We start from the raw sequence: 17,606 nt of genomic DNA, 5'->3' as shown, positions 1-17,606 counted from the left end.
AGGTTACAGTATCGATCCTTGTGGTACCCCACAGGTCAGTGTCCATGGTGGCCAAACATTATGGATTGTTGCCTGTCTGATAGATAGATAGGATCTGAACCAGGCAAGTACTGTTCCATTGATGCCTGTTTCTGTCAGTCGTGCTAGCAAGATATCATGATCCACAGTGTCAAAAGCTGATGAGAAATCTAGCAGTACTAACATCGAGGCAAATCCCTTGTCTCGGTTTCTGTGAAGATCATCTAGCAGGGATACGAGGACCGTTTCTGTTACATAACCGGGTCTGAATTCAGATTGACATGGATCTAGCCAGTTACTGTTTTCTAGCCATTCATTAAATTGAACACAGACTGTTTGTTCTATGAGTTTACCTAAAAACGGGATGTTGGATACTGACCTGTAACTTTCAAGTTTGTCCTGGTCAAGGCTGTTTTTCTTCAGCAGAGGGCGAACCAGTGCTCTTTTTAATTCTGTTGGTAGTTACCCATTAGAAAGAGAGGTGTTCACAATTTTTGTGGCTTCTTCTGTAAGGCCCATCATTGCCTGCTGCACTCTTTTTGATGGGCAGGGATTGAGGGAGCAGGTAGTTGGTCGAAGGTCTCTTAGGATTTTGTCAAGGCTCTCCTCTGTCATTAGGTTAAAAGTGTTCCATCTGTCTCTGTTAGGAGGGGGCGAGTTTGTGCACCCCTGGTTGACTGGTTGGGCACTGGGTGGGATTGCCTGTAAATCCTGGTGGAGACTTTAAATTTTGTTGGCAAAGTATGCAGCAAAATCATTGCAGTTCAGTTTAGACTGGGCAGGCTGGTTTTGTTGTGGGGGTTGCAGTAGGCTGTTTACTATACTGAACAGCTGCTTGGTTGAATTGGCAGCCTATGCAATGCATTGAGAGAAATACTGTTTTTTTAGTTGCTGTTAAGGCTTGGTGGTACTTTGTCATTTGCTTCCTGCAGTTTAGCTGTCTTCATCCAGGTGAGAGTTTTGCCACCTCCTTTCCAGTTTTCGTCCTTTGCGTTTAAGGATCCGAAGTTCTGGAGAGAACCAAGGTGAACGTTTGTGAGTGGGGCATAAGAACTGTTTTAGTGGTGCTGTTTTCTCTAAGGTCTTAGCTAAGTGTGTATTCCAGATGTCAACTTGTTCTGACACTGCTGTCTTTTCATCTACATGTGGATAGTCCAAGGCCTCTAGGAAATTCTCAGCGGTCAGCTTGTTTTTGTCTCTGATCTCCTTCCAAACTCTGGGAGGTGCCATTTGTTTCAGGTGGTCACTTAGGGAGAATTTAATTAGAAAATGGTCTGACCATGATAGGGGTGTTAATGAGATATTGCACTCTCCAGTCACCCAGCTCTGAGCTACTTCTACCTGTTCAACTATTTTCTCACCTCTGCAATAAAGCTGCCTCTCTTCAGATTTCTACCTCCAACCACTGATACAGCTCAGAATTACAGAGTCTCTGTGCCCTGGAGCAACACTTCGGAACATCTGACTGTGAGTAAATTATCTGTGTTTATTCAATAAAGGAAACTTCAAAAAATAAACAGACTTCAGGTGTGTGCTGATGTGCCAAGGTTACACTTCAAGATATTGAGACTTTACAATTAACAAGTCTTAAGAGGCTTGACAGTAACTGGAGAGTGCAATATCTAATTATTTTGTATATATTATTCCATACAAACCGTTTATCAGTGGCTAGCCTGTACTACTTGAGAAAACAAATGGCAGACAATGGAAGTCTAAATTGCATCATATATATTTTAAAGGGAAATTATTCCCTCTACCCCATTAAAACTGTATTTGAACTCCGATTTCCTATATCAACAGCCATCAAGTCGTGTTGTGCCAGGTTGTTCAGACTAGAGATTTGCACGGGGACAGAAATTTCACCCATCCATGCCTGTCCCCCACTGGACTAAAGGGGAACACCAGAAGAGGAACGAAACTACAGAAGTAGTCCAAAGAAGAGCAGAACACATGTCTTGCTATGATAAATAAGCTTTATCTGTGCCACTCTGTAAAAAAAAAAAAAAACTCCCGAAGTGGCCACGTTTCACCTCACTAGAGGCTGCATCAGGGGCTAAAACAGCTATTGCAGTCCCAAAAGGCATAAACGCAGTAGAGTTAAATCCAATGAAAGCAGCAACAGTCAGCCTTGCAGGGTAGATAGAAACACAGCAACTGTCTCATAAGTACATCAGTATTGACATACTGGGACAGACCAAAGGTCCCCAGCATCCTGTTTCCAACAGTGGCTACTCCAGGTCACAAGTACCTGGCAAGATCCCAAAACAGTACAATACATTTTATGCTGCTTATTCTAGAAATAAGCAGTGGATTTTCCCTAGGTCCATTTTACAAATGGTCTATGGACTTTTCCTTTAGGAAGCCATCCAAACCTTTTTTAAACCGCACTAAGCTAACCACTTTTACTACATTCTCTGGCAACAAATTCCAGAGTTTAATTACTCGTTCAGTTAAGAACTATTTTCTCTGATTCGTTTTAAATTTACTACTTTGTAGCTTCATTGCATGCCCTCTAGTCCTAGTATTGTTGGAAAGAGTAAACAAGCAATTCACATCTACCCATTCCACTCCACTCATTATTTTATAGACTTCTATCATATCTCCCCTCAGCTGTCTTTTCTCCAAGCTGAAGAGCCCTAGCCGCTTTAGCTTTTCTTCATAGGGAAGTCGTTCCATCCCCTTTATCATTTTTGTCGACCTTCTCTGTACCTTTTCCTCATTCAATTTGCAAAGCTGCACGGCAGTGCCGACACAGCTCATTCAAAGTAAATGGGCTGTGTCGACATTAGCGTACCAGCAGCCGCTAGCGTAGCTTTGTAAACATGGGGGGGTGGGTAAGTTTTAGTGTGTAAGTCTAGCTTGAATATAATTTCAGGTGAACTGGAAGAGCAAAAGAGCAGAAGAAAGTAACCAAACCAGAAAAAAAAAAAAAAAAGATTAATCGGTTTAGAATTGATTAGTGCAGAAGGGAAGTGTTCTTTGAGAATGTACTTAGCAAGAAAACTTCACAGCAAATTATTTAACTCTTAAGTTCTATTAGTCATGCAAAATTACACATAAGTTTTCTTTCTTTTCCATAAATAGACCCCACCCCATTTAATTGTTTAAGAAACGTTGAAATAAAATACTGGATTGATTCAAAAGTCTTTGGAAGACGTATGAATAAGAGAACTCTGAAACATGGAATTTGCACAATACATCTGAATCTAAATCCCCTTTATCTCTGCAGCTTTGATTATGAGGATGCTGGATACCAGCAGGCGGATCTTGTTAAAATGGACATTCTTTTAAATGGATGCCCCGTAGAAGAGCTAGCCACTGTTGTGCACAAGTAAGTCTCTGCATTTAGAGAATTTTTATTGTGGGGGGATTGTAATTTGACTCGGTTCATGGTGAATGGACAGAGCTTCTGAGAAGCTTTATAATGTTGGACTTCCTCAATAATTCCACTAGCTGGGCCATCTCAATGGTATCTCAGTGTGCAGTCGTGCAGGAAACTTAGATTTGATTGCCAAGTATGTCCACTGTCGGTTGGGTTGACAGCCACGTGACATGCTGTGCATGCTGCTGTCATAGAACATGGCAGGAGAAGGAACCCCAGTCATTTCACAATACTGATATAGACAGAGATGAGTGGGATGTTGGTTTCCAAAAGGAGCTGCAGTCTGTAGTAATATACCAGGTACTGTCACTGCACTGCCTAGTTTAGAGAGGATGGAGCCTCATCTGGAGAAAAACAATGACAACCATAAATAAAGGCCAGTGGTACCTTGGCTTTGAACTTTCCTTTTCAAAAAGGAGAGTGAAGGAGCTTAGAGTGGGTGGCAGTGAAACTGGAACTTCAGCTGTGGAGAAAAATGAGAAGAAGGGGAAATAATTCTGCTATTAGTACTATGTATAATCTACTGGCATGTGCTGCAGTTTGGCTCCTGCAATGAGGTGCAAAAACTAGTAGTCTATTTCTACACTGTAAAGCGTCCTATAAAAGAAAACAAAAAAAATGGCCATATAACCTTGAGCTGGGATACTCGGCATTCCCATGAAGCATGCAGGAGTTAAGTCATCAATGTTCCCGAGGTTTGAACTGAATAGGACAAGCAGGCCCCTGGCGAATCTCACTAGATCTGCTCATCCCTTGCAATCTTAAGTTGTGAGCTAGTGCAACATGCCCAACATTGAGAACATGGGAAGTAGACTCTAGCACAGTTTTGAGGGGATATGGCTCACTGCACTGTATTCAAATGGCACAGGAGCATTTAAGAGAGGACATTTTGTTAAGGATTTTAGGTTCCTGGAGGTCTGTACCAAGAGTACTAGGTTTGGTGAGTAAAGTATGTGTATACTTTCCCTTTGAAAATGATCTCCAGGAAAATTATCCACACATGCTTACACATTCTAATTTATGCACATTGGTTTTTTTTTTCTCTGAGAAAAAATGATATGCTTTTCAAAATGCAAAAATATGCATATAATACACTTATGCAAGTCCTGGTGAAATATCAGCAGGGACCCATATAAGGAGAAGCAGGTGACCTCTGAGTCACCCTTTCCCCATTTACAACCCCCCCTCCCACCCTGTAGGGCCTCCTGGTAGCCTTGCAGTACCACAAGACTGCCACTAGAGGTTGCATTGGCCATTTTGAATCTGGAGCTACAACGAGCAAGAGCAAGCAGGCATTGTTCCTGCCTGTAGGACCACCAGGGATATCCAAAGTAGACCCAGGGGGATGGGAGGGGCCTCATTGGGGGCTTCCTGTCTTCAGAGAGAGGGGATAGGAAAGGGGGATCCAGATTGAAGAGGGGAATGGAGCACCAGAAACCTCTTGATGCTGCTACCTGTAAGTTAACTGAGCACTGACCAGTATTCAGACTGATGTCCATTTAGCTTGGTGGATAAAGTATTTTTGCTGTCCTAACTTTAGCCACTTACTTAACTCGTTAGTGGTCTGAATATTGCTGCTAACCAGTTTAGTGCCTGTGTAAGAGGCTGTATGCAAAATGGCATTTCATATCGTGCAAACAGACTCTTTCTTCCAGTTCCTGGCCAAACAGCTTTGCTTCTATCAGATATCTTTATTTGTATTTGGTAACGAATTTCTGAAGACTAAAATAATTCTTCAGAAGAATTGCCCCAATAGTTAGTGATCTAATTTGGTGTTAGAAAGTTGCCGGTATGAATCTCAAGCTCGTAAATTAGTAAACATTGTGTGGAAATAAAGTGATAATGGAAACAGTATAAACATGCAATGTTTTTAGCAGAAAGAAATTCTAGTAAAAAAGCAGTAAATACAGCAGTTACATGAGGAAGTATTTCTTTATAGAAAAGTTGGAAATGTATGGAAGAGCCTTATGGTATAGATTACCGAGGGAGAAAACCAGCAACAAATTTCAAGAAAGCATATGCCAAGTACAGATCCTCAGCAGACGGGGAAAAGAGTAAAGAGAGTGATCAAGTAAAATCTGCAGCATTGCAGTAAGGAGATAAAATCAATTTCTCAAAGTACAAGCAGGCCTTCTTATTCTCACATCTGGGTGATGTCATCCGATGGAGCCCGGTTCAGATGATGACTAGCTAGTAAGGTAGAAAGGTCTAGCAGGTTCCCACCATGCATGCGCTGGTTCTCCTGTCTTAGTTTTTCTGTGGAGCTGAGAGGACACGTTTTTGTGTTCTCACCCTCACGCTATGCTGCTTTTTCGGTGTGGGTATTTTTCATTTTATTATTTTTTCTTCAGTTTTTGCCCATTCCTTCTATTTTTTAGTTATTTTTCGGCTCTTTTATTTTCGTGTGTGGCTGCACAATTAGGCCATAGCTCCGTCCTCAGTTTGAACAGTGCCCCTTTTTACTTGGTTCAAGATTGAGGAGTTTAATTTGGCCGAGATTCTTTTTTCGATGTTACAGAAGACCCCCAGTGGCTTCAAGAGGTGCACCAAGTATAGACCACGCAATTTCTGCCATGGACCAACAATTGGTGCATCTGATGCCTTGGACCAGATCATGACCCCCACTGTCTGTGATCTCTGTTTAAAAATGCAGGTGAGAACTCAGCAGGTGCAACTGGCTCAAATGGAGCATCTTTTTGGCTCTTCGAAAGCTGGACCATCGACTTCGGCAATGGCGGCATCGACTTCAAAGGCTGCTCTGACTTCGACATCCACTGGGAGAGCACCAGCATCATGTGGGTGTCCATCTGCCCGGACACTTGCATCAAACTCATCGGCAGCGGGGGATCCGAGGCTCTATGCATCGGGGGAAGCCCAAAAAGCATAAACTTTGATCTCCCTCGACACACAGTGCTGGGAGCACCTGGACATCAGTACCTCTGATATCTGAACATACATAAGAACATAAGAGTAGCCATACTGGGTCAGACCAATGGTCCATCTAGCCCAGTATCCTGTTTTCCAAACATTGGCCAAGCCAGGTCACAAGTACCTGGCAGAAACCCAAATCATGGTTACACTCCATACTACAAATCCCAGGGCAAGCAGTTCCTTCCCATATCTGTCTCAATAGCAGACTGTGGACTTTTCCTCCAGGAATTTGTCCAAACCTTTTTTTGAACCCAGATACGCTAACTGCTGTTACCACATCCTCTAGCAAAGAGTTCCAGAGCTTAACTATTCGTTGAGTGAAAAAAAATTTCCTCCTGCTTTAAAAATATTTCCATGTAACTTCCTCAAGTGTCCCCTAGTCTTTATACTTTTGGAACAAGTAAAAAATTGATTTACTTCTCGTTCTACACCACTCAGGATTTTGTAGATCTAAATCATATCTCCCCTCATCCATCTCTCTTCCAAGCTGAAGAGCCGTAACCTCTTTAGCTTGGGAAGCACCGTAAGGAGCGCTTCCCCTCCTTGGAAGAGGTGCAGGTGTGCAAGTCACCGAGCGGCCCAGTCTCCGCCACCAGTTTGGCACTGACATTCTCAGTTTGCCTCTATCCTGGTTAGCATGCTTTTGCCAATGACCACCTTTGATGAGCAGTTCTGCAGCATGTTCTGAGAGGAGCTGGCACAGTTGCTGCAGGGGGCGGGTTTTGCAGCATCACCTGCAGATCAGATCATTTCTTTGTGCTGACCATGGATTAAGGATGCGATTGTTTCGGTGTATGTCTGTTGGGGCGGCAGGCTCTGGAGGCTTTGCAGGTGCATTCTAGGTGTACCATAGCAACCTCTTGGGCAGAGACTAGGTTTTTCTCCTGAAGGACAGCTAATGGCCACTTAGGCCTCTCTGCATTTTTTCTTGAAGTACTATAGTTTGGATGTGGCCACGCACAGGGAGGCTCGGTTTGGCGCGGCAGTGCTGTCCGTGGGATCATCAGATCCCCACCCTCTTTAGGGACTGCTTTGCTACATCCCACTAGTTCTTGGAGTCATCTGCTGCTGATGCTATGGAAGGTAAAATTGTCTTATCTGATAATTTTCTTTTGTTTAGTAGCAGCAGATGAATCAAAAATCCAGCATCTCTGTCTCTCTCTGTCTCTCACTCTCTCATTCTGCATGCACGCGGTTGCTTTTGGGTATTCCTTTGTTCACTGTGTAGCAATTGTATATACAGAACACTAAAAGAAATAGTCACTGGAACGTGTGAGGAGTCAACAGACTGATTTGGATTCATTTCAAATTGAGAATTCCTCACACCCGGCAGATGGTCATTTGCCGCCTTTGGCTCTGGTGTTTGCAGTCAGAGCACATGGGGTGTGGCTCAAACAGAGGACGGCCCAACAAGCGCTCATTTGGGGGGGGGTGGGGGAGGGAGTTCAGACCGGGTTCAGTGGACTGCTTTGGTAGTTGACATACTGGCTTTGGGAGGAGCTATCCGTCCTATATTACTAGGCTTAAAGTCAGTGATCTGTATCTCTACCTGCTGGTAGATGGACACAACACACTAGTTTTTGGATTCATCTCCTGCTACTAAAGGAGAGGAAATTATCAGTTAAGATGTAATTTTACCTTATTAATCACTGCCATTGTGTTAGTAGTCAAAGTTAGTCCAGAGATATCAATAACAGCGTTTTAAGACTATCACAGGGTAATTTTTCTCAGGATATTACTTTTTGTTAGCCTCAGATTAACACATTTTGCACAAGGTAAAATTATTTAAGAGCATTGCACCATCCACATGTGAAGGGAAATTCTAGGCACACTCATTTACATGCACTTTGCATGTGTCAGTGTTTAGAATGCTAGCACTCATGCATATAAATGCAAGCAGGGCACCTAAGCACTATTTTGCAAAAATCTTGCTTAACTTACATAGTTCGTATTTGCAACAAGGGTATACACACGGGGCTCCCACTTTTGCCTGTAACTCACAGAATAGGTTAGGTACCCAGATACCTGGTTATGCTAATATTCTATAACAGAATCTAGGCTGCATTAGAGAATAGTTACCTCCCACTTGGCCATGGGCTGCCAGAATGGAGGTATCCAGTTATAGAATTGTCCCCATAATGGCTGAATGCTTTCAGAAGAACACACTGTGATGTTCAGTTGCTTCCAGTGGGGACTGTTTGCAGGTTCCAGTGCTTAATGACCTGCAGCATCTTTATGGTTTTTACACCCACCTCTGGACTCTACCTGCTCCTAATTTACTATTTGTTGTAGCTACAGAATTTGTACATATCCTTGGAACAGTTTTCTCATTTTTGTTGTGTCAGTGTGTCGGACTTGAATACATTTGTTTTAGACGAGGCATATAGCCTCTCGATAGCCACTGTACATGTTCTTTTAACTAAAGGACTTACAGCTAAGTGAGGTGGCATATAAACACAGTGGATATAAAGGGGACAACTTTGAAACAAAGCACATGTGTATAAATTCTGTAGATACTTTATACCCATAGACTTTACATCAATTTTCTAAAGAATAAATTTCACTTTAAATTTGAAAATTAACTTGTGAAAAGTATGCACTTTTTGAAACACATGAACATAATTTTAGATTTCTAAAACTTTATGTATAAATATAGTCACTATTAGGAACAAAAAGTACACTCACATGTGTGTTGGACACTCTTTAAAAGCCCCATTTCTGTGTATAAATCTCTGCTTTGTGCATGGAAATGCTTTTGATGGTTGCCCTGAAGAAGTGAGACAGAAAAGCATGAGAATGTGAAGCCAGCTTGAGGGAGAGTGGAGAGATAGCATACTGAAAATTCATGTGCTGTTTTCTTTTACAGAGAAAAGGCATATTCTGTGGGTAAAGGCATGTGTGAACGCCTAAGAGATTCCATACCCCGACAGCTGTTTGAAATAGCTATCCAAGCTGCCATTGGTAGCAAAGTCTTTGCTAGAGAAACGTGAGTTTTTGCTTTCTTTTTCTCTTTCTTGCACCACAGGGGGGACAGAAGCGATCACCACTCAATCCTGCCCTGACAGCTGCTGCCTTCAAAATAGTGCTATCTTTAGCACGATAGTCTTGTACTATTTTCATTAGGGGGTTCAAGCTGGGCATATAAGGCAGCCACTGGTGCAGGAGAGAGTGGGGATCTCTCCTTCCCCCTTTACTCCCAGGACCCATCTCCTTCTCTCACCCCCCATAGATGTCCCATTTTCCTTCTCCTATTCCCTTCTTTCATCTATGCCCCCCCCCCCCCCCCATTACGTCATTTCTACATTCTGCACTCCCTATCTTCATCCACACTCATCTCCCTGACAACGCCCCCCCCCCACACACACACACACACCATGGCCTCTTCCATGTGGTCCCACTATTTCCAATACTTCCTCTCCTTCTCTTCCCCTCTTCCCTCCTGCCCCTCCACCCAAGGTCTAGCATATCTCTCTCCCTCCCTCCTTATCCTTGCCATCCAACATCTCTCACTTTGTCCAGCATTTCATCTGGACATCCAACATTTTTCTTCTCTTCCTCTCCCCCACCCCAGGGTCCTGCATCACTCCTCGAACCTTTTCTTTTGCCCTCACCTGGTCCAGCATCCCATTTCTCCGCTCTGTCCTTGCGTTCAGCATCTCCCATTCTCTCAAACCCTCCTGCGGTCCTCGGCATTCCCCCTTCCCTGGGCTGCCTTAAAATTTATCTGTCTCTTTAGGGGTAGCCAGCAGCAGCAATACACATATATTGCATACGGCCTGATCTGGAGCCTTTCCTCTAATGTGACTTCTGTTTCTGCTTGGGCGGGACGCACAGAAGAGACTGTGGGTCAGGCTGCATACAGTGTATGTGTATCACTTGTGCTGCCAGTGACCTCTAAAGAAAGAGACAACTTTTAAGGTAGACTGAGGGGAAGAGTGTGAGAGATGGGAGATTCTGGACTGTGGGCAGTGGCACAGGAGAGTGGAAGGAGACATGTCTGTCTGTGGACTGGTGGAACAGGGGTGATTGGCGTGTGAGAGCAAAGCACGCTGTTGCTGCTGTGAAGGCTGAGCTGGTGAGGCAGGCTTTTGGTACCCTTGAAACTTTCCGTGAGCCAGTGCCTCACCATGTCTTGCCCTGGCCCTTGTTTCTAAAAATTGAAGGTTTAAAAATCCATTTTTACTACTTGACCACGGTTTTCTAAAGCAGCAAATACATCCATTACACTATAAACTTTAGTTTCATGTTACATAGGTTGCTATGGCTTGCAGTAGCTTGTCCTTGTGTCCTGTTGTCACATATATACCATTGTCTGCTTTAATGGACTTGTATTGGTTTTTATAAGAAACTATTAGGGAAGTGATAAGCCAAAATAAGACCATTGATTCCTAGAAAATATATCTAAAATGGTAGTTTACCTGTTCATATTTTATATACAAAGATTAATGCACATACTGGTCCTTTATTTTTTTTTATTTGTTGGATTTGTATCCCACGTTTTCCCACCTCTTTGCAGGCTCAATGTGGCTTACATGGTACCGTAATCGGTGTTAACTGATTTCGGTATGAACAAATACAAGTTGGGATTAATATCAAGGTGATGATATGGTAGAGTTCCTTAAGGTTGCTTATACCTTACAGGTGTTGCAATGCTAGCCTCTGCTACTCAGACAGGCCTGTCTAAACCTTCTACAGCTCTGTGAGTCTACTGGAGGATTAGTAACAATATTGAAGTACAAGAAGACTAAGAAATAGGCCTACTTTAAGTTGGGACTATATACTGTAGTTTTATATTTTGGGGAGGGAGGTGGGACTGTGGTAAAATATACTGTTCTCATGTAAATTTTATTTTTCCAGAGTGAAAGCTTACAGGAAGAATGTCTTGGCAAAATGTGTAAGTAATATATGAAACTTTTGAGTGTATGTGGCATAGACTGATTCATCTGATCAAGGAAGAACTGCACAAAATTGAGCCAGGTCATATGGAATCCTGAGATTTTGCATCTATACAGAATATAACAGATTAAAACAGGAAATTGTTGAAGTGATCTATATGGTACCCTCTTAACTTTGTCGTATGCTCCCTCATTCCAGAGCTCTCCTTCATTTGAAAAAGGCTCTCTTCCTGTACATAAATGCCCTTGAGATATTTAAACGTTTTTATCATGTCTCCTCTGTCCCTCCTCTCTTCCAGCGTATACATGTTGAGGTTCATAAGCCTGTCCCTATAATTTTTGCATTCAAGACCGTTTACTAATTTCATAGCCGCCCTCTGGACCGACTCCATCCTGTTTATATCTTTCCGTAGGTGCGGTCTCCAGAACTGCAAGCAGTACTCCAAATGAGGCCTCACCAGAGACTTATACAATGGCGCTATCACCTCCTTTTTCCTGCTGGTCATGCCTCTCTTTATGCACCCAAGCATCCTTCTGGCTTTGGCCATCGCTTTTTCTACCTGTTTGAAAGCTTTAAGGTCGTCCGACACAATCACCCCCAAGTCCCGCTCTTCCTTCGCACACTGAAGCACTACACCCCCTATACTGTACCGTTCCCTCAGATTTTTGCGACCCAAGTGCATGACCCTGCATTTTTTGGGACTAAACTTTAGCTGCCAAATATCGGTCCATTCCTCTAGCTTCGCTAGGTCCTTCCTCATGTCATTCACACCCTCCAGGGTGTCCACCCTGTTGCAGAGTTTAGTATCATCCACAAAGAGACAAACCTTACCAGACAGCCCTTCCGCAATATTGCTCACAAAGACGTTAAAAGAGCCGGCCCTAGGACCGGTCCCTGCGGTACTCCACTGATGACCTCCTTTTCCTCAGAGCAAGCTCCATTTACCACCACTCTCTGTCTCCTACCATTCAACCAATTTTTTACCCAATCAGTTACTTTAGGTCCCGCACCGAGGGCACTCAATTTATTTATCAGTCACCTGTGCGGAACCAAGTCAAAGGCCTTGCTGAAATCCAAGTATACCACATCAAGTGCCCCTCCCACATCCAACTGTTTGGTCACCCAGTTGAAGAAGACAGTCCCATTGGTTCAGAAAGTTTGCTAAAAGCCTGGTGTCAAGATGGTTTTTTTTAGGTGTAGGCTCATGTCTCCTAGTATGAGGACATTTTAGAAGTTAGAACAGATGTTTGATGTAAAGTCCTTGAAGTCCTCTAGGGCATTGGACCACCTACCTGTGGGGCGGTAAAATAGTATGCCACATAGTTGTCCAGCTAGTGTTGTGTTTGTGATTTTGCATGCCATGATTTCAATATTAGGTGTTATGTGTTCAGCAACAGGTTCTAGAGTAAAGGAGGATTTGAAAATTATGGCAACCCTGCCTTCTTTCTTTTTGGTCCTGTTGATGTGTGTTCTTTTGTAGCTGGTAGGCATAGGTCAAGCAGTACTGGGTCATCTTCAAATTTTAGCCATGTTTCCATTATAAACAATAGCCCTAATTGTTCAGTTTCAATCCAGTCTCTGATTTTCGCTGATTTGTTGACTGCGGACCTTGCGTTTATGTAGCCTATTGGAATAGGAACATATTTAATATATTTGATGTTGGTGTGTTTGATGGTTTGTAATTGTCTGTGCATTCTATCTTTTTTGGATTTTTGGTCCTGTTGGCAATTATTCAGTCTCATCTTTTTGCTATTGGTTAACAGTTTGGTCTCTGCGGTTTTTTGGTAATGGAGATTTGGTTCTTCCAGTTGGTATTGTGTGCGTCGTCTGTCGGAGATGAGTACAGCGATTTTGTTTCTCTCGTTTTGTGATGTAGCTTTATTCCAGTTATCCACATGATGATCATGTGGTGGAGTAGCCTTGCCCTTATATTAGCCATTTCAAAATATTCTGAGACACTCTTGGGCGACAGCAGTGGGTTGTTTTTTTGGGGGGGAGGCTTGAGAGCGACTCTCAAATTTTTAATATTATTATTATTAGTTTATAATATTATTATGCAGTATAAAACCATGTCCTCATGTTTGGCTTTTTGAGGTTTCAGTTAGAGGTTGATCTGGTGCATGAGATTAACTGTTACAGGTAACACACTTGTACGATAAGTTCCAGAGAAGGGGAAAGGGAATGGGACTTGATATACCTCCTTTCTGTGTTTTTTTGCAACTACATTCAAAGCGGTTTACGTAGAATATACAGGTACTTATTATTTGTACCTGGGGCGTGTGGGGGAAAACCGTGAGCTTTAGAGTGTATGATATTCTTCCTGTTGAAGGCAGTATTGCAGGGAAAGCTGCAATACTCTGAGATCTTAAGCAAGTGATGTGGGTTATGGATCAGCAGGAAGTAAGTCAATGTTCACAGTAATTATGACGTGAAATTGCTAGCACGTGATATAAGGATTGCAGTAAGAAAATCTAAAAAAAGAGAGAGATCCCTGGAATAAATTTGGACGTACAGTACCAGTGGTCTAGTAAGTTGTTAGAAAAAGGGCTGTCCAATACACATTATTCTGTCTGCATCAATGGGGAAATTGTCTAGAAATAACACTCAAGTCAGTATCTGTAGAGATTATATCACTGAAGATTATATCAGTGTAGAGCGGATGGTTTGAGGAGAAGTAGCTAGAACATAGATCATTACCTGTGGTAATGAGGAGACTGCCCTAGAGTAACAATCAAGGCTAGAGGTACAGTGCAGCTGTAAAAACTTCAAATATTCTGAAGAGTAGCTACTACTTATTTTAGTTCCTGCAGCAATGAAGCATTATCCTGGAGAAAGCATTCAAATGTTGAATGTTTAAGTTGTAATGTTGATGCAATAGTGAAACTTCAGTTTCCTAGAAACGTAGTTACTACGCTTTAGAGTGCCTGAAGCAGTGAAACATTATCCTGGTATGGCGGTGAATCTTGCCACCCTTGTCTTACCTACCACATGGGGCTGAGGTCTGCAAACTATGAAGGTTGGGATGAGTCAGATTGATGGGTGCTTTGTGTGGCTTGGGGAGAGACACCATATTAGCCAGCAGATCTTTAGACAGAGGGATCACACGGCGGTTCATTTTAGGAAGTTCATCGTTAGGCATGATGGGAGTGAGACAGAGTAAAGTAGAGATACTTGTCCTGCTAGTGTTGGGTAAGTTTCCTTTTTCTTTCTTCAGCTGTCGTTCTTCTGTAGTGAGTCATATAGCTCTGAATTTGGTGTGTGCAGTTCGGGTGGGCCATCTGGTGTGGACCTTCATTTGGTCAGCGGGAGAGGCCTTAGAAACAAGCTGCAGGTTATGCTGTCTTATCTGCAGTTCCAAAAGAGGTAAATATATTCCCAGTTTGGAGCTCCCCCTTTGAATATGCCTATATTGTCCTGTAATGATCGTGGGCAGCAGCAAGAGACCTAGTGAATACCGGTACTGCCACGTGAGGATTGGGACGTAGCTCCAAGCGTGCCCCGAAGCGGGTGTAGAGAAGAGAGAGGAAACTCACGTACTGGCCGGTCCAGTAGTCTGTGCCAACTCAAATTAGACACGAAAATCGTTCACCTGTGCACTCTGATGACAAACTGATAAAACAAGACCCGATGTGCCTTGAAGCACGCCACTTGAGCTTCTGTCTGCTCCGTCCGGCAGTGGGACTCAATTCCAGTGCTCGGGTCCAGTTCACCTGAGGGCATGCCACATGATTTCCCGTCTGGCAGCTCGCCCCCAGCTGCGACCTTGTCCTTAGACTGCTTCGCTTCTCCGCTCGCAGCCAAGCTGGCACTGAGGACCCAGCTACGGCTCAGTCTCCGGGATTGGGCTCTCTATGTGAGCTATCTGTTGGTCCAGCGATTAATAAAACAAAGCCAACCCAGATTTAGTCAAAGGAAGCTTGCCTCACCAATCTGCTATATTTTTGTGGATAAAGAAGCCGGTTGATATTGTGTACCTGTATTTTCAAAAGGCATTTGACAAAGTACCTCATGAAAGACTCCTGAAGAAATTAGAAAGTCATGGGATGGAAAGTAGTGTCCTAAAATTAAGAAACAGAGAGTAGAGTTAAATGGTTAGTATTCTCAATGGAGAAGAGTAGATACTGGGGTTCCCCAGGGGCCTATGCTGAGACCGCTGCTTTTTACATATTTATAAATTATCTAGAGATTGCAATAACTAGTGAAGTAAATAAATATGCCGATGACACAAAGTTGTTAAAGCACAAGAAGATTGTGAAAAATTGCACCTTGGGAGACTGGGCATCATAGTAACATAGTAAATGATGGCAGATAAAGACCTGAACAGTCCATCTGGTCTGCCCAACAAGATAAACTCATTTTACATGGTATGTGATACTTTATATGTATACCCGAGTTTGATTTGTTCTTGCCATTCTCAGGGCACAGACTGTAGAAGTCTGCCCAGCACTCTTCTTGTACTAAAATTTCTGAAGGAGGAGTGGCCTAGTGGTTAGCGTGGTGGACTTTAGTCCTGGGGAACTGGGTTTGATTCCCACTGCAGGCACGGGCAGCTCCTTGTGACTCTGGGCAAGTCACTTAACCCTCCATTGCCCCAGGTACAAATAAGTAACGGTATATAATATGTAAGCCGCATTGAACCTGCTATGAGTGGGAAAGCGCGGGGTACAAATGTAACAAAAAAATACACTCTAGCCCATCCCTATCCAGTTACAATCAGGGCGTAGATCATAGAAGTCTGCCCACTACTGGGTTTGCTTCTTAATTACCGGTGTTGCCACCCAATCTCTGCTAAGATTCCATAGATCTATTCCTTTTAAACAGGATTCCTTTGTGTTTATCCCTTGTATGTTTGAATTCCATTATTGTTTGATCTCCACCACCACCCGCAGGAAGGCAGTTCACGTATCTACCACCCTTTCCATGAAAAAATACTTCCTGACATTACTCCTGAGTCTGCCCCCCTTCAATCTCAATTCATGTCCTCTAGTTCTACTGCCTTCCCATCTCTGGAAAAGGTTTGTTTGAGGATTAATACCTTTCAAATATTTGAACATCTGTATCATGTCACCCCTGTTTCTCCTTTCCTCCAAGGTTTACATGTTTAGGTTGGCAAGTCTCTCCTCGTACAGTTTGTAATGCAAATCCCATATCATTTTTGTAGCTTTTCTTTGCACAGCTTTCAGTCTTTTTACATCTTTAGCAAGATACGGCCTCTCAAACTGAGCACAATACTCCAAGTGGAGCCTCACCAATGACTTGTAGAGGGGCATCAACACCTGCTGGTTATACTCCTCTCTATGCAGCCTAGCATCCTTCTGGCCACAGTCGTCACCTTGTCACTTTGCTTCTTCACCTTCATATCCTCTGACACCAACACCCCAAGGTATCTCTCTTTCATGTTTCTGCACCCCAAGTGCATCACTCTGCACTTCTTGGCATTAAATTTTAACTGTATGTTGTGAAACCACTATAACATTATTTTTAAAAGTATAGAGAATGGTGCTCAGACTTGAGTGCTCAACATAGCCCTAGGAGCCATCTCCTCTTTGTTGGCACTACAAACCACCATCATTGCTCTGGAGCCCTCCTTCCTACCAGTGTCCTTATTCCTTATTTATTGTTATTACATGAAATTGTTGACTCTTATGATGAAATTTCAATGTCAGCTTATCTTATAGGTGCAATCTTCTCCAGGTTATTTAAAGTTATTATTGAATAGTGATCTCTGCTCCAAATTCAGGCTATTGTTTCGCCATCAGTTCATAATCTATGAACGTGCTAACTCCCATAGTGTTTTTGAATGCCTCTTCTGACCCTTTGGAAGCAGTAGCATTAGTTAATTCCTCTTTTCTCCAGAAAAATTATCCCAAGCTTTGTGAGTAATATTACAAATAAACAGTCTATTTCAGAATGTGTTTTTCAAATTTAGGTAGCTGTGAGATGTTTGATCTAACAGTCTAAAATGATACTCATCAAAACTAGATCTGTCATTGATTTTTACCTCAACTTGATTATTGTAATTCTTTATTTAGGATTGTCCTCAAAGCTACCTAAGAAGCTTCAGCTTTTACAAAATACTGCAACCAAATTACTGTTTATTATGTGCAAATATGATGGGGCCACCCTACTACTGCTGAAGCTCTATTGGCTGCCTGCCCAGGCTCAATTGTTTTTTTTTTTTAATGTCAGTATTTATTTAAAATTTTACATGGCTCTACCCTTGCATACTTTTCTCATGTGTTAAACGTTCTTGGCTTCAAGCAAAGTGTCTAGAGGACTGTCTTATCATGTACTCGGCTGTCTCTCAGTAAAAGAGGTACAGTATAGACAGATTTTAGATTCAAATTTTATTTTATTTTAATCATACTTGATAACACAC

At 42.6% G+C, this 17,606-nt stretch overlaps 1 protein-coding gene across 1 annotated transcript in view; it reads left to right on the top strand.

Moving 5' to 3' along the window:
* GUF1 (GUF1 homolog, GTPase) overlaps window positions 1-17,606 on the top strand; it is a 127,481-nt gene that overhangs the window by 100,222 nt on the left and 9,653 nt on the right. Inside the window, exons 15-17 of the mRNA XM_030191345.1 lie at window positions 3,248-3,349; window positions 9,198-9,317; window positions 11,189-11,225. Of these exons, the coding sequence (XP_030047205.1) occupies window positions 3,248-3,349; window positions 9,198-9,317; window positions 11,189-11,225 (259 nt within the window). The remainder of the gene's footprint in view (window positions 1-3,247; window positions 3,350-9,197; window positions 9,318-11,188; window positions 11,226-17,606) is intronic.

The sequence above is a fragment of the Microcaecilia unicolor genome, chromosome 2, assembly GCF_901765095.1.
Source record: "Microcaecilia unicolor chromosome 2, aMicUni1.1, whole genome shotgun sequence".
NCBI lineage: Eukaryota > Metazoa > Chordata > Amphibia > Gymnophiona > Siphonopidae > Microcaecilia > Microcaecilia unicolor.
The sequence above is the reverse complement of the archived record's forward strand: the minus strand, read 5'-3'. Positions and strand labels throughout refer to the sequence as shown.